At 41.9% G+C, this 17,399-nt stretch overlaps 1 protein-coding gene across 1 annotated transcript; it reads right to left on the bottom strand.

Annotated features, from left to right (window-relative positions):
* Window positions 1-3,723: 3,723 nt before the first annotated feature.
* On the bottom strand, window positions 3,724-17,351 carry LOC119721451 (tumor necrosis factor receptor superfamily member 26-like). The gene is made up of 9 exons (XM_038191531.1): window positions 17,287-17,351; window positions 15,106-15,223; window positions 12,556-12,692; window positions 11,241-11,343; window positions 10,315-10,369; window positions 8,358-8,414; window positions 7,989-8,060; window positions 5,180-5,290; window positions 3,724-3,879 (listed from the first exon to the last, which is right to left on the bottom strand). Exons 2-9 carry the CDS (start codon window positions 15,196-15,198, stop codon window positions 3,797-3,799), a joined length of 711 nt encoding a protein of 236 aa, XP_038047459.1. The 5' UTR covers window positions 15,199-15,223; window positions 17,287-17,351; the 3' UTR covers window positions 3,724-3,796.
* Between the last annotated feature and the right edge of the window lie 48 nt (window positions 17,352-17,399).

Here is a 17,399-nt window from a genome sequence, read left to right as displayed (position 1 = left end):
CATTAAGGAGATAATCCAGGGTAAATCGAAGCCAATTAGTGCATTGAATCATGTGTGCAAAAGACCATTCATGTAAGTCGGCAAATTGACGACTTACAGCACATGTCAGCAGTTTACATACCATAATCGCTTGATGTAGCTTATAGAAGCAAAGCAGAAGCAAATGACAGGAAAGCATGGGCACAGTAAATGATGCTGCCAAGAAAAACAATAAAGACGTGGTTCATTTGCAAGAATGATTAAGAGATTGCAGGAGAGCACAAATATTGGCAAAATTGCAAAACTGAAGGGTTGCTAAAGCTTTCCTCTGCCTTCCACCCTCCCCACATCTCACATGGAGAACACAGACATTCCTTGCGCCAAATTGCCCAGACATTGGTTTAAATATTATTCATAAATACCTAAGACAGTTTACGCATTCCTATTGGTCGAAAGCCCGTCACGTGGCTGGTCTTAAACGGATGATAAAGACATGGCTAGCTGGTCTTAAACACTTTTCCAGTAGTGTCACATGAAATTTGGACTCCTATCATGAAATCCGGTGCCTTTTAACGTTTCATTGGTTGAACGTTCACATTCCTCCCGTATGCATGCGCAATGTACTACAAGTGAATCAGTATTTCATGGTCCGAAATTCACACTACACCAGCCCAGCTGCGTTTTGCACGACATCGCGCAGTACGCGCGACGCGCACGCAAATGTCCCTATAAGGTAACAAGTTGTGGAGGGGCATTCCATATTATAGTCAGAGGGGTGTTTCGTAAAACATGAAGTAAAATTGTTGACCAAAATGGTTGGTAACGTCTAGTTTTTGACTTCTTTTGATATTTGGAACAAAAATATATATATTTTTTAACCGAAAAGGTATTTATGAATGAGAATAAATATGTGTTCGGTCGGTATTAAACAGTCTGTTTAAGACCGGTGGGAGTCTGGATGGGTGATAATTACATATACCCTCGGCTTCGCCTCGGGTAATTATCACCTATCCAGGGCCCAATTTCATAGCACTGCTTAACAGTAAGCAGAAAAGGTGTGCTTACTATAGCAGAAAATCATTCTGCTGCTTAAGCACTATTTCATGCCGTGATTGTGCTTACAGTTGCGCGCGCATGGAGATTTCTATTGTTACGTCACCGATTTAAGCAAAGTTTTCTTCTGAGGTTAAGCCTGCTTTTGCTGTGCTTACTGCTTAACGGTCCCTATGAAATAGATGGAGGCTCGCTAAGCACAAAGTCGGCTGTTAAGCAGCGCTATGAAATTGGGCCCAGACCACTGATCTCTATATAAAGACTGGATAGCGGATATGCATACAACATTCACACAGTAGACTTTGCATATTGACCAATTCGCCCCCGGTCTCACGAAGATGGCCGCGTATAACACGAACGTTCTACGCGTAAATACGCGCGCGTTGTATCAACAGTTGACGCGCATTTTGGTCACGTACACATATTATGATGTTCTAAAAGGGACACATTTCCGTAGTGATTATTATTTCAAAACGCCGAAAAAGTTATATTTGCGGCATTTTAGTAGCCACGACGTTAGAAAAATTGTAGTTAACCTTGGTCAGTGGTGGTGGTCAAAATATAAGTCAAGTGAACCGCGACGCTACAAAAGAAATCATGCCGTCTATAAAAACGGCAACTTGTCCTTTGTAGATCACCAGCCGGTCTCACCAATATGGCGTCAAATTCGTACATTGTGCGGCTCTATATTAGCTATCCAGACTTTATATAGAGATCAGTGATCCAGACTCCCACCGGTCTTAAACAGAGTGTTATAATGCCTCCCAAACACACATTTATTCCCTTATTCATAAATAGCTTAAACATCAACATTTTGAAGGTCATGTGTGGAAGGTTTAAAACATGAAAAATGCCTGTTAAACAATGTTAAAAACTGGTGGAAATACATGTACCCCTTGCTCCATATGCCACATGAACACAGTTTGTACTGCGTGCACTGGCTACAATCGAGTACTCGAGGAACACTCATGTCATAACCATTTTAACTGTTGAAAACAGTCAGTTGATTGATTTTGACCGAAAGGACATCTTGGCACAGAATGTATGTTTGCATAGGAGGGTTAATAGGCTTGATTGTTTTATTATCTAGGTCCTTTCCCATTGGTGTGAGATGATCCAAACCTACTGGTCACAGCAGTTATTCACAGCAGAAACGTCAGTAATGCACCTCAATGTCAACAATGTGCACCATGCATCAGCAAGGTGCAACAGCATAATGAGCAATGTACCTTAGCATCTTCAATGTAAATTAAATTAGGTTTTTCCCTTCACCGACGTTTTTTTAAATACTGCATACTCAGTGTGTTACCTCCCGAGTGAAAGTTGGAAAAAAATCACTCGGGTGGGACTCGAACCCACGACCTCCTGCTTTCTAGTGCAGATGTCTTTCCGCTCGACCACCGAGCTAACGGGATCGGTTGGCCGGTTCGAATCTGATGTACACAGCAGCGGGTACCGCATAAACTATTATAAGATGGAATTTTGCGTCGGGGTGATATAAATCAAATAAGGTTTTACCCTTCACCGACGTTTTTAAACACTGTATAATCAGTGTGTTACCTCCTTTTTCTCTCATGATCCTTCTACTCCAACAAATGCTGTAATGGCTGAAAATTGAAATTGCTACTGAAGCACTTGCAGTGTACCAAGTAAATTTAAATCAATTTCATTCAAATATTTTATCGCACTAATCAGCGAACTTGAAAGATAATGTTAAGGAGGTAGTCAAATGAAATTATATGTAAAATGCTCCAATATTTATTTACCTTTTGTACCACTTCGAGTTGCTACTTGTTTCCCTGAAATTAACTTATAAAGTATTTGTATACAGGTGAAATTTCGGCTCATAAAATGGTGCAGATTTGCAACAGGTGAAGACAAATAACGTTTATGAACACTTCTGAGCCAGGACGTTGGTTTCAATGCCCTATTTATGGATCTAGAAGTTAACAATCCAGGTCTGGGTAACTACTCTGTCAACTTTCTATATCCGGGAGCTAATGTGGATATCCACCTAAACACAAAACCAAACATGGCATATAGCCAGGGATCACGGCCAAAGTCACAAAGCTAGCAACATTAGCAATGCCGCAATGCCAGGAAATAGCCAACAGGGATCACTCAAAGAGGATACAGCTTAGTACAAATTTCCAAATATACCACAAAGTCTGACTGACTACACACATTGTAATAATTTTTCAAAGTTGAACAAAGAAATTGACTGGGCAAGGATTTGAACCTGCGACCTCCAGAATCCATTCTGGTGCTCACCATGCAACGGAGCTATCCAGCCCTGTTTGCAATTTCTCATTTTGTCAATGTCTTTGTTCAAGGGGCACTAGTCAGAGGCAATTAACATGTAGCCAGGTCGACATACACCCGAAGTCATGATGCTAGCAAAGTTAGCAATGTTGCAAACCCGGGAAAATAGCAAACGGTTAATAATGTTACGTGCGAAAGCAGTCTCAACAATGGTCATGCACAGGCTGACAGATGTCAACTAAGAGCACATTTGATCAAGTACCACTGGTGGTCGCTCAACAATGGTCAAACATCATCACAACACTTCTGTGCATTCCTGGCTCCCAGCAGCACATTGCAATACGCATGTCTGATGGTAACCAACTAGGCAAACCAACCTGATCTGTTGGCTGGCTCTAAATGGTCAGCTAGACTTGTCCGACCATTGTCTGCTAGTGTTCACTCTACATGTAAGAGATTATTCCCACCATGGTTACTTATAGTTCTTCATCAAAGTTGCTCTTCAGTTTACATACCATGAAAGCTTGACGTTCCTTAGAAGTGAAGCAGAAAAAGGACAGGAAAGTTTGGGCACAGTAAACGATGCTGCCAACAAAAATGATAAAGACGCGGGAATGAGTAAGAGATTGCAATACAGCACAAAAAATAGCAGGATAGCAAAGCTGATGGGTTGCTAAATCTCTCACAGGCGAGCCCTCCCTAACCAACCACCCATATGGAGAGCAGGGCATTCCCTCTGCAAAAGTGCCAAAGACAGTGGTTAATTACCTAGAAAGCTAAAGAGGTTGTGGAATGCTCGAAGACATTTCCGTCATTTTTCGGGTATATGTAGCCGAAGGTGTGATGAAATAAAAACGACTAATGTTTCTGTCATAAAATGAGTACAAAAGGTACTTTTGAGAGCTGTTTTTCAAGTCCTGTCATGCCTGTTTCGATCCGAAAGTGCAATTTGTGTAAAAGTCGTCGTTGCGGGCAGCAAACAAAACACAGTAAATCGTGACGTAATAAACAGGACTCCTGATGCAGAGGAGCATAAACGAGTCCTGTTTATTACGTCACGATTTACTGTGTTTTGTTTGCTGCCCGCAACGACGATTTTTACACAATGTAAAAGTCGTCGTTGCGGGCAGCAAACAAAACACAGTACATGTAAATCGTGACGTAATAAACAGCCTGTTTATTACGTCACGATTTACTGTGTTTTGTTTGCTGCCCGCAACGACGACTTTTACACAAATTGCACGTTCGGGTCGAAACAGGACCTGAAAAATAGCTCTCAGAAGTACCCTTTGTACTCATTTCATGACAGAAACAATAGTCGTTTTTATTTCATCACACCTTAGGCTACAAATACCCAAAAAATGATGGAAATGTCTTCGAGCATTCCACAACCTCTTTAACTTATTTATACTGGTTGAAGGTCGTGGATGCTTTACAATGCCTGTTAAACACTGCACACAGTTTGTACTGCGAGTGCTCACGGAACACTCACGTCATAACCATATTTAAGGAGATGGTGAGCAAACACATGCTGTGCACACAAGCATGGAGTAAATTAGTAGAACTAAGTTGTTGCAATGTAGTCATATTTTGTATGGTTTTGGACCTAAATAGTATTTCTGAACAGGGATACTAGTAAGACAAGATAAGTTTGCGGTAGCACCATGTGAATAAATCTCTTTTGTGAGTATGTGTGGTTCTGAAAAGAATCGGAGGGACTCAACGTTTTGAACAGTATGCTCTGCCTGTTGTCAGGGATATTAGTGCGATCGATCATTAATGAATATGTTTTAAACCGGTTGCTGATAAAACAGTTGCTGTAATTTTTTTAAATTAAAAGAATTTTATATGATAATGAATAAAGAATGTTGGCAACGGTACTTACATGGTAACCTCAGATGGTAGCCTCTTTCTTTCAATAAAATACATACTATCCAAACAACAAGAAGTACAAGACCCATAGCTAAAATGATGCCTATAACAACAGACCAGCCATCTATTTGAAAAAAATGAAAAATTAATATTTCAACAATAACATCACATGTCTTTGCATTACTTTTACATAACTTAAGAAGTTAAATTCATGATATAGACTCTATGCATGAACATTTAGTCCGGTCAATTTCAGTTCAGACCTACAATGTAGAACAAATTGCAATAGAAACCATTCAAGCGTCAAACAACTTCAAATAAATACACAAACAACATGTACAAAATCTAATTGTTTCCATGGAGTGGAAGGGTGTTTTTCAAGCACTTTTTTTGGAGATAACAATTTGAGACCTTTTGAACCTCGACAATTCGTCTGGTGACTAGCTTCGATTTGTATGCCTATATAAGCTATTAGGGAGGTTTCGCAAGCGAATGGATACGCTTACACTTACGCTTAGCTATCCGTATTCGTTTTTTACTTACCGTACGTGCAGCGAGCGAGATATGCGTGTCGTCTGCACGTTTAGCGGATAGTGAGTGGCGTATGACGTCATACGTGCAGACGACACGCATATCTCGCTCTCGCTACACGCAAGTAAAAAACGGATACGGATAGCTAAACGTAAGTGTAAGCGTATCCGTTCGCTTGCGAAACCTCCCTAATGTTTAGGATTCATGACCACACGAGAGTGCAGCAGACGACATTGCGTCGGAAACTTTTCAAGTCATAATTTTATGAAAGGCAGTACCGATAGAGTGGACGATTTTCCGCCTAAAGTGCGCAATAAGTCCATACAGGGGATATGCTTATTAGCAAAATGGGATGTCTAAAATCATGTTTGACCATACACAAAGGAAAAACGGTTGGTCAGTGCATGTGTAACGCAGGCGCACATTGTCAAACTGTAGTAGATTTACCTTTGACCTTGGTTTCATAATTTATTCATTAAGTCTGTAGACGTCACCTAGCAATGCACTGTTTATTGGAGCGCGCACCTAAAATGTATATACTTTCCAGGTCACTTTAAGTGTGTCATGCAATCTGTGCATGTACAACGTGTTCACGTGTGTGGATTTAGGCACACGGTACAGTGCGGTGTTAACTACAACCAGAGTTGTAACAAGTCACTGATTTTTGTGACTCGAGTCGAGTCGAGTCATTTTAAAGAAATGACTCGAGTCGAGTCGAGTCATTAGGTCAACAAGGTCGAGACGAGTCGAGTCGAGTCACAGAGTGTGGTCGAGTCGAGTCGAGTCGAGTCGAGTCAAGTATTTAGCTTGAGTCAATTCGAGTCACAAATATTTGAACACTTAATTACAATAAAAAACAACAAACACAAGAGAGAAAGAATACAAGGCACCAGTCTATTACGGAAATCCAAAGACATAAAGTATGCTGTATGGTACCCAACCAACAGTTTCCATTGCTAGCTCACGTCACAGATAAGAAGATGTGAAACTTCGGTCTTATAACTGGTTTGGCATCGGGTCTAGATTTTGTTGTTCGCTGATCGCTGACAACGTTAAAACCTAATTGCATTATACAAAACTGTTTCTGATTATTTAAAGGTGGGCCCGTCCGTATCCATTTTTGTGTGTGAAATCGGGACATGAATTTAGCCAGCGTTCCACCAAGAACTTCAAAATTGCCCGAAACCAATGATGAAACCACGGATTGAGAAATGCGTTTTAAGTCTGGTTCCGGGTGTAGCATTACATGCTATAGAACCACAAGGTGGGAGTCCGCTTCACGGTGTATGTTTGTTGTTTCATTATGGAGGAAGGAAACAGACTGCCGCTGTATATAAACGTACATTATTCGCGAACATTAACGTGACGTGAACAAAAACTGGCAACGCGAACGGCGCAGCGTAAGTCATTGCAAATATTTTTCGCAAGTAAGTTTTGCTTTTATTTTGGGACTCGAGTCTTATTAGCCTTCCTCGAGTCGAGTCGAGTCATTCTGATGAGGGACTCGAGTCGAGTCGAGTCATTTGCTCGCAGTGACTCGAGTCGAGTCGAGTCATTTACCCGTCGGGACTCGAGTCGAGTCGAGTCGCCAAAAAATGTGACTCGAGTCGGACTCGAGTCGAGTCATTGACTCGAGTCATTACAACTCTGACTACAACGGCTCGTATTTAGCTTCGCCAGACATTATTGTTTATGTGAAGACATGTGTTTACCATCGCCCAGCCTTGTCTCAAGTACACCTGTTTATGCAAAGATTTTCCTTGAATTAAATGGTTTATTGAGGACAAAGTGATTTATTTTAACCAGTAAATAATTTGGGCAGAAAAAAAATCTCAAATTTCTTGATTTTTTCAAATATCCTATAGTACCTAGCGACAGTGTAAATTGCATTACAGTTTAATAATTGGTGGACATAGGAAAGTCGTCTGCTGTGATCAGTCGTGTCTCACGAAGTCTCATATACGTGATTTGAAAGGATTTTCTGACGGGTAACGGACAAAAAAAGAAAACATGGAAGTCCTCCGTACAACCGTTTACATGTGATGTGAATAAAAACACTTTTCCACTCCTTTGATGAAATTAGATTTTTAGTATGTTAAATAGTGATATTTTCTTGGCGTGATAGCGTTAAAATAAATGCTTTTGCAATTTGTTCTAGGCCAGGCCCTGTTTTTGTTCAAAAGCTCTCGTGGGAGGAACACACTGTACGCAGGCACCCACGGTAATTTTGCTAAACGTCCATTCCAGTGGGCTCCACCACCCTACCTTCAAATAGCCATGCGAATACTCACCAAAGGTCCATTGATTGTCAGTTGCTCGTTTTTCTTGTGGAGGGTTCACACTAGGGTCTACGACTGTTTCAACTTAAAAAAAAATCATTGCAATTCGTAATAGTTTTAATTTCCAAAGGGTTGGTGTCCTTGTAGCAAATGTCTTTAAAACGAGATCAAGAAAGTTTATGGATAAAATGCATTTTTGTGTGTGTAACGTTTAAGGCTCTGGGTTGAGACTGTCAATTCATAAAGGGTCTGAAAATTTGATCTGAAGGCTGCATTTCTACCTATACTGTCATCTTCCTCTTAGATTCCAAAGGTCGGGTTTCAGACAAAAGTCCGAAAATATCTCATGCCTTGAAAAAAAAATATCTTTAAAAATCAAACCTTGTGTACTTGTAAAAGTAGGTGTAGTCTGCTCTGGACATGGTGGGCACGTCAGGTCTGGCAAAACAAAGCAAAGTTGAAAAACTTCCAAATGTTTAAACTCATGGTGCCAAAAATATAGCAGACCAAAAACAAAATCCAATTAGCAACATGGACAGTTGATTAGTGTCGCAAGTTGATTTTAAAAGGTCTTGTGAATATTTAATTTCCAGACTTATACTGTATAGCTTTTTCTTTTTGTGATTGTATTATGGGGAAGCGACCCCAACCTAATTGATATATATATATAGTGTGAAAATTTTGTGTGTGATTGTATTAAGGGAGAGACCCAACCTAATTTTTTGGATGTATTAGAAGTCCACGAAGTTGGAATTGGGGTAATCTTATCATGACTTGACTCCAGTTGAACACTTTGGCATTACAATGTATAAGCTGTTAATCCTATAAGTATTTAACAATGGTGGGATTTAACTGAGCAGTCCGTGCCTGTCAATAGATTAACTTGACATGTTCTGAGGTTTTGAAATACTTTTAGACCATCAGTCTTGGGTATAAAATCCAGATTGTGGCGTTGGCTAGGCACTTGGAGGCAAGACCAGGACCGACACTACGTCAGGGCATGTTATGCTCATGTGTACCCACATTGGGGAGTTGTAGGTTCCTAGTGAACTGAGTTTGCAATTATTTGCGCCGTTGGGAATGAGTCCCACAGAGTCGGTAGGCTGCAGCCGTCCTCGTCTCCTCGTCAAAGTCAATAAAATGTAGACCAGGTTATTCGCCATAACCTGTAAGTATTATTGCATTACAATTTTCAATCTGAATTTAAAAAGTGAAAATTTGTATTTGTATAACTGTTGTAAAACATTGGAAATGTGCCTTGGCAATAACACATTGTTTGGGTTTTGTGTATAAACTGTACATTGCATTTTATGCTATGTTAAATGAGCTTAAACTGCTATGGATGTTGCATGTAATAATCTTGTGTAAGAGAGATGCATGGTGACAACTTGTACTTAATTCTAAACCAGGGTTTTTGGGACGTAACGTCTGGTTTTGGGAACTCCGCACAGTGAGATAGACATCCTCGGCGGGCCGAACTCAAGTCGACCATACCAGCAGGATTGTCAGGAAAGGTCACACGTGGGCAGAGGACTCTACGGACACAGATGGTACTACCAGGGCAGGCACCGGTGCACCACACCCACAACCACATCAACCCGAACACTTCACACGAACCGTTGATTTGGGCCCACTTTCGTTGATTGTTTTGTAATGTATTAATAATGATGTATTTATTTAGTTTCTTTGTAGGATGAAATCTAAGTGTATGTTAATATTGGTGATATTGTGAATTAAATTAATCTTGAAATTATATACAGATCTGTCCTTTTTTTCATTTTGTCTGAGTTGAGTCTTTACCATCAGAGTTTGATCTAAAGTACCATTCCGGGGTCCTCCTGGTTGAGGGGGATCTTGTGACAATTAGATGTGTTCAAGTGATTAGGGTGTGCCTCGTGATCAGAGGGTCAGGGGTTCAAATCAAGATCCTAGCTATATGTTGTGTCCTTGGGCAAGCCATTTCACCCCAATTCCTTCTTTCCACATGGGAGTGTACATGGGTAATAGAATTAGGTGGGGAGTGTAGCCCATGATGAACTGGCATCCCATGGGGGGGGGGGGAATGGAAATATTTTCAGTTGTTTCATGCCAAGGAAACTGGAGATAAACGTCGGCCCGATTGGCCATATTTGCTAGTGACGTACTTACTGCTACTACTATTACTAAAGTTGATTAGAAAGTTCATCTCTGTAAATCTTAAAAGACTGTTGGCTGCTGAAGAACAAGGACATACAAAATGTTTGCCCAAAGAAACTAAATAAACAGAAAGGATGTTTTTTGAAATTGTGCACTAACTACTGGATGTTGGAAGTCTGTAACTTTGGATGTCTTGTCTTACCTTGACGTCGGCAGCCGCACACCTGGTCTGCCCTTCCTGTGGCACGTATGATCACCTTTGATCAAAAAGTGAAATAGAACGATCAAATATCAAGGTAGTGTATGATGAAATATTGTAATGTTACAATTTGAGGGAATAGCTGAATTCTAAGCAGAGAAATCACCGTGCATAGACTGATCAACATTATTGGAATGATTTATTGGGCCAAAAAAAAAAGTAGTTCAAAAAGTAGCACAATTACAGTGGCAGCTTCAAAACGTTTGATGTAAACGAAAAAGATTCAATGAAGACAGTGTCTTGAATTGTGCTTCTTGCGGATCAAGTCAGCCTGATATAAATAATAATAATATTGGATGGCTTGTTTTCGGTGGATACAAGAATATTGCACTCGCTATGACAATATTGCACTCGTCTTCGTCTCGTGCAATATTGTCATAGCTTGTACAATATATTCTTGTATCCACCTCAAAGCCATCCGATATTATATAAATGTTTAACAGATGGACACTTTTAATTTTCATTTGGCTCATACCGTGAAATAACTAAGAATGTGACTTTGCGTTTAATTTTGTAAATGTTTCGGTAATATTTTAAGAAACATTGAAATATTTAGCCATTTTACAAAGGCTGATGACTGCCCATGTCTGCAGACCGGCATGATTGACATAAATCAATAATTGACATAATAAATAGTGGACACATACATTGAGAACATTTTTTTTTTGCTGTTTAACTCAAAAAAAGATCGGATAAACGGAGGTCCATTTTTTATAATTCGAGTTTCATCTAATGTTATGAACATATGTGAAAGGATTTAGAATTGTTTTCGTTTAAACATGTAAACGTCATATCCTACGAATGTTCATTGTGAGACCATAAAGCCAGTTCAAAAAGCCGGTAGTCACACCTTCCACCCACCAAATTACCTCTTCATTAGGTTTGCACGGAGTAACAGGACGGCAAGCCAAGCATCGGTTGTCAAAGGGGGAGAATTTACCATACGGGCAGGGTTTGCAATACGAACTGCAACTGAACAGAGAAGATCGGGAGCACTGTCAAAGAACATCTCCATGAAAAAATATGGGAAGTGTTGAACAACTCATCTAGATGGTCAATGGTCCAGAATCGTTTGAGATTCCCATTGTGAAATGGATGCATTCCCAATCAGAACAATTTATGCTGCCCGTAGGACTTTTACTCGTAGGTCCCCCCCCCCCCCCCCGGAACAGGCTTTTTCTGGAGCATCCACACGAATATGACACAAAACATGGTACATGCCACTTCTCCATTACTGCATCAGTGCCAAGTTTTTTTCATCAAGACTGCATGAGACAATTGTTTGAGTAGAACCGAGGTAGCTGGTTTGACTCCAAGAATGATTTTTAGATGATTTCGACAAGAGCGACTAAAGTCGAGACCCCAATCCAAAAAAAACCCTGAATAGTCATGGCACAACAACTTGTTGTGGCACTGGCCCATTGACAAGTCATGCTGTGACTTGCATGTAGTCTTGCACCATAACTTGGTAATTGTTCCCTGTACCATGAGTTAAATTTCTAATGTCACAATGTGCCAATGCCCCACTATGTAGTGAAAGTCCATGTATACCTTGTTAAATGCACAAATATAGACTGACATTCATGACAACGGTTAACAAGAATGAAGGATTGGCCCTAAAGCCACAAGGACGGACAAAACCAGTCATCAACCAAGATGGTGTGGAACGATTTGTTAAGGGTAAGGCTCCATTTGTTATGCAATGATGTGAGCCAGCACGTTGATGACATCATAACGGCCATGGCGGACAAGAGAGTCTGGAAGAGTTTGGTTTCTTCCATCTCGGCTGCTGCCGCCCAATGATGATGATGATCATGACAATGCAGAGTCCATATTCACAACTAAAAAGTAGGATCTTGTAGGTGATCACCATATTGCATGCATGATCAACATGCACAATATGAAACGGAAGTCAAGCTGCGTTTGTGGAAAATGCATCCATGGCTTCACTGTACATGTATTTCCTAAGAACTAACCGTAGCAAATATTTGGATAGTTGCAACTAATATTACACGACTACCTGACTATTTCAACTGGTTGCAGAGCACTAAAGAACACTAGCTGGCCTTTTGTGACCAATCATAAGAGTTCAGTGAGTGGGATGCACAGTTTGCTCGAGCATGTAATGCACAGCTCAAAACAATTTCAAAACAGCCCTCCCCCTTCAGTTCTCATCACACTTACTCAATGTTGTCTTGATCAAAAGTATCACAGGGAATATCCAGGTAGGTTCCGCTTATACAATAGCAATCGATTGTTGCCCTGCAGAGTGTCTCTGGTTCATCATTGTCCTGCTTGTCACAGGGTCGCTTGTCTGGGGACTAGAAAAGAAGAAAACTGTTTACCTCCAAAATGAGTTGTAGACAAGTCCACCCATGTATCATCCATCACAAGTCATGCAATTATCCCTAACCCTACTCAATCCAACAGGCTCCAACTACAAGGGTACTGTTGGATTGAGCGATAAACTTAAAGGTAGCATCCATCATTTGTAATTTGAGCATTAGGCCTACATTTGTTTAAAGCAACAAAAGTGCTCAAAATCTAAAGAAGGTGCTGAACAAGTAACCTGATGAAGTTTCAGCTCAGTGAATGCTGTACATTCTGAGAAAACGATATTCTAGGATCTCGATTTCAAGTCAAAAGTTGACAAGTCATATTTGAATTGGGCCTGAATTCTGGGTCCGAGACATGTTCTTACCGAGCTGATTGCAGCTACGCAATGTCGCGCACTGAACCGACAAATTATAGCAACCGAGGGCGCTTGTGCATCATGTCAACCCTAGCGCCTGCTTCGCCAAATAAAAAAACAAACTACTAACGGAAATTTCCAACGATGCGTCTTTGGATGCATCATTGCAAAGGCCTTCTGTCATTGATTTCTTGAAAAAATGACAGCATGCCAGAAAGAATAATTTCACAGGGAGTTTTCGATTACTATCTTTAAACCATGTATGTTTTTCAACAATATAATTACGTCAAAGCTGCAAATGATGGACTGTACCTTTAAAACATTCAGAGTTGGATTCTGTTGGATACAGTGGCATAGCCACCGGGGGGGGGGGGGGGGGGGGGGGGGGACCGCCCCCATGAAACCTTGTCGCCTCCTCCCCCCCCCCCCCCCCCGTCACCCCCCCCCCCCCCCCCCCCCACTGAGATTTTGAGTTTCTAAAAAAATGATCATTGATCTACATGACGCCATGGGCGTCAATCCTGGGGGGACAGGGGGACTGGTCCCCCCCCCCCCCCCACTTTTTGAAGGGTGGGGGACACAATATTTAATGTCCCCCCCCCCTCCAGATTTTTGAACTCGTGTCTCAACAGGGCCCTATTATGTACTACAATGTATCTTTTGCTTAGAAAATATTGGTTAAAGTGGTCAGAAATTGCCTCAGATAGCACCACAGAGCATTTAGAATCCAAAATTTTTCGGGGCCCTTAAGCGGGCCCCGAACCCCACGCCTATAGCTCAGAATTCTGGTAGCTGATTCAATGACTCCAACCTTGAAAACAATGTTCACAAAATTTCTTATGCCTTTAGCTGAGAAAACCTCGAAAATTATGTTTAAATTATTATCTTTTGTGCTAAGATAATTATTGGTTAAATTGGTAAGAAACTGCCTCAGATCACACCACAGAGCATCGAGAATCCAATTTTTTTCGGGGCCCTTTAGCGGGCCCCGAACCCCACGCCTATAGCTCAGAATACCGATAGCTGATTTGATGACTCCAACCTCGAAAACGATGTTCAAATAATTATCTTTTGCTAAGAAAATATTGGTTAAAGCATGGAGGAAAGTGGTAAGAAATTGCTTCAGATCACACCACAGAACATCTAGAATCCAATTTTCTTGGGGCCCTTAAGCGGGCCCCGAACCTCCACACCGTAAGGGCTTCGCGCTCACATCAGTTCTGATCAAGGTATGTCCCCCCCCCCCACTTTTGAGAAGCGAATGACGCCCCTACATGACGCCCCCCCCCCATGAAATGTTCCAGCCCCCCAGCGGCCCCCCCCCCCGCCCCCCACTGAAAAATACCTGGCTACGCCACTGGTTGGATACCAATGCCAAGTTGGACTCTGTTGGATCCAGCAGTAAACAGAAAAAATAAGGCACAGTTGCATTCTGTTGGATGGAGCATGCCAGTCATATTCAGCCAGGTACCCAACAACCTGGCAAGTTGGGTTGTGTGGGACATGTCTATTAGACAGACGTAAGACAGGACTTGTGGCTCCGTGGATAATGGGCGATACTCGAACTGGGGGGGGGGGGGGGGGTGGAGCAGGAGGACATTTAACTTTGCCTTAAAGCTGGGGTTGCATGTTCTTAGTATGAGCTAAAAACCTGTAACTTGTCTTTATTTGGCTGGGGGGGGGGGGGGGGTGTTTACGCCCCCTAGTGGACAAAGTAAAGGGGGAGGGTGGCCAATCCCCCCCCTTCCATCACTGTTGATTGTAAATCCATAATTTCTGTTGAGTGTGGATTGTGATTGTTTGATTTGTGCTATCATTCGCCCCATCGTGCAGAAATGCATTTAATTTTGTGCCAATTGTGGCAATCCTGTAAGAAATCAGTCTTATTTGACTGTTTAAAAAACAATCCGCTACAGAGCTGTATAAGAAAGAAAAGGGCCATGATCGAAAGATGGCAGCAGTATCACCTCCTGACTGGTCAGTGTTTATAGCGCAAAATTCAGTGATCACGCCCATTCCTACTCAACACCCTAAATACTTACCGGTACTGCAGCTTCAAGACCATGTACGAAAGTGAGGGCCAGTATAGCACCAGCAAGCAACATTAGGCAGTGTCTGGACATGCATGCTGCCATGGCTGCAAAGATTCGGGAGGCTAGTCTGGAAAATCAAGCCAGATTGTGCATAGGAATTAGGATGGTAAAATATGTGACTCAACTTAGCATGTTAAATTTGTGTATGAAACACGAATCTTAAACATGCCAACACAATTATATCACAAAATGTGATGTCCCTATGCAGTGTACTAGTGGATTTAAAGTAGGGATTTTTTGTCCCTGAAATATGTTCATGTATAGGGATATCACATTTTTCAACACATATGCCAACTTGGACATGAGCTAGAAACCAAACAAAAAATATTATACACTCATTTTTTGGATATTTTGTAGAAAACATGTTGGGGTTTAATTTTCATCTAAGTTTGTCTCAAGGTCACGTGATCCACAAGGTCAAATTCAAGTTCAAAGTAAAGGTCAAATTCAAGTTCAAAGTAAAGGTCAAAAGGTCATCATATTTTAAATTACTTCAACATGAACAGTAGTGGTAAATTTGGATTCTTTATGAAGTTACCTTTCCAAAGAAACCAAGATTAACAAATTTGGCCCACAGGTTATGGAAATATGGTCATTTAAAAATTGGCGGCCACGCCCATTTTGACCAAAATTGCTTAACAATGGGGGCGGTAGCACAAAAAACGTTTGTCCGATGGCGTTAAAACTTGCAGCTTTTTCAACCTAAATTACCCCACATAGGCCTACTAAATATGAGCAAATTTGAAGGGGGTGGGGTGTAACCACTGATCTCTATAAAGACTGGATAGCGGATATGCATACAACATTCACACAGTAGACTTTGCATATTGACCAATTCGCCCCCGGTCTCACGAAGATGGCCGCGTATAATACGAACATTCTACGCGTAAATACGCGCGCGTTGTATCAACAGTTGACGCGCATTTTGGTCACGTACACATATTATGATGTTCTAAAAGGGACACATTTCCGTTGTGATTATTATTTCAAAACGCCGAAAAAGTTATATTTGCGGCATTTTAGTAACCACGACGTTAGAAAAATTGTAGTTAACCTTGGTCAGTGATGGTGGTCAAAATATAAGTCAAGTGAACCGCGACGTTACAAAAGAAATCATGCTGTCTATAAAAACGACAACTTAATGTCCTTTGTAGATCACCAGCCGGTCTCACCAATATGGCGTCAAATTCGTACATTGTGCGGCTCTGTATTAGCTATCCAGTCTTTATAGAGATCAGTGGGTGTAACCCATTGGGTAATTTGACATGGAATGACCCAATAGTCCGAGTAACTTGGACCCAACCTTTCACCTTTTTAACATTTGGACATCATGGACATGGTCTGGCGATAGTCCCCCGACCATATGTCCACATGTTAAAAAAGGCAATTCGTAGAGTCCTAGTTACTCGGACCAACATGACCGATTGCAAGTCAACTCGCCCCCTGGCCGACTCGACTCTTACCGACTCGCCCCTTACCGACTCGCGCCCTGACCTACTCGCCCCCTGACCGACTCGCCCCTCACAAACTCGCCCCCTGGGCTGGCTGACTCGCCCCCAGCCGACTCGCCCCCTCGCCTCCTAGCCGACTCGCCCCCTGACCGACTCGCCCCCTGACCGACTCGCCCCCTGGAAAATTATGCACTGACGGGGACATCGTGAAATAAAAAAAAGACAGTGGAGGGGAACACATTGGCTTGCCCGGTCGCAACGTGAAACTTAATGGAGCCAAATTATTCAAAGCCATTTTTGAAGGATTTCCAGTGTCCACTGTCTTTTTTTTCCCACGATGTCCCCGTAGTGTGCATCATTTTCCAGGGGGCGAGTCCGTCAGGGGGCGAGTTGGCCAGGAGGGGAGTTGGCGAGGGGGCGAGTCGGTTAGGGGGCGAGTCGGTTAGGGGGCGAGTCGGTCAGGGGGCGAGTCGGTAAGGGGCGAGTCAGTAAGGGGCGAGTCGGCCAGGGGGCGAGTTGACCTGACACCACATGACCAATTTGCCCAATGCCCGGCCCAATGGCAATGCCCGGATGCCTAGCTAGCTATGTAGAATTGTGGAATTTCCAACGAGTGTGGAATTGTCGAATTTCCGAGTATTATTAACAATGCAGCTGCAACTTGCAAGGGTTTTCTAACTTGGAAATTTGTATGAAGTCTTGACGATGTCGGTTGTTGTCGAGTTGTAATGGTAGCACTAGCAGTCAAAGAAAGTCATGAAAGTGGCAGCTCAGATGTCACATCCCGGCTAT

The sequence above is a fragment of the Patiria miniata genome, unplaced genomic scaffold, assembly GCF_015706575.1.
Source record: "Patiria miniata isolate m_02_andy unplaced genomic scaffold, ASM1570657v1 HiC_scaffold_13, whole genome shotgun sequence".
NCBI lineage: Eukaryota > Metazoa > Echinodermata > Asteroidea > Valvatida > Asterinidae > Patiria > Patiria miniata.
Note: the sequence above shows the minus strand (reverse complement) of the source record. Positions and strands in the feature narration are given on the sequence as shown.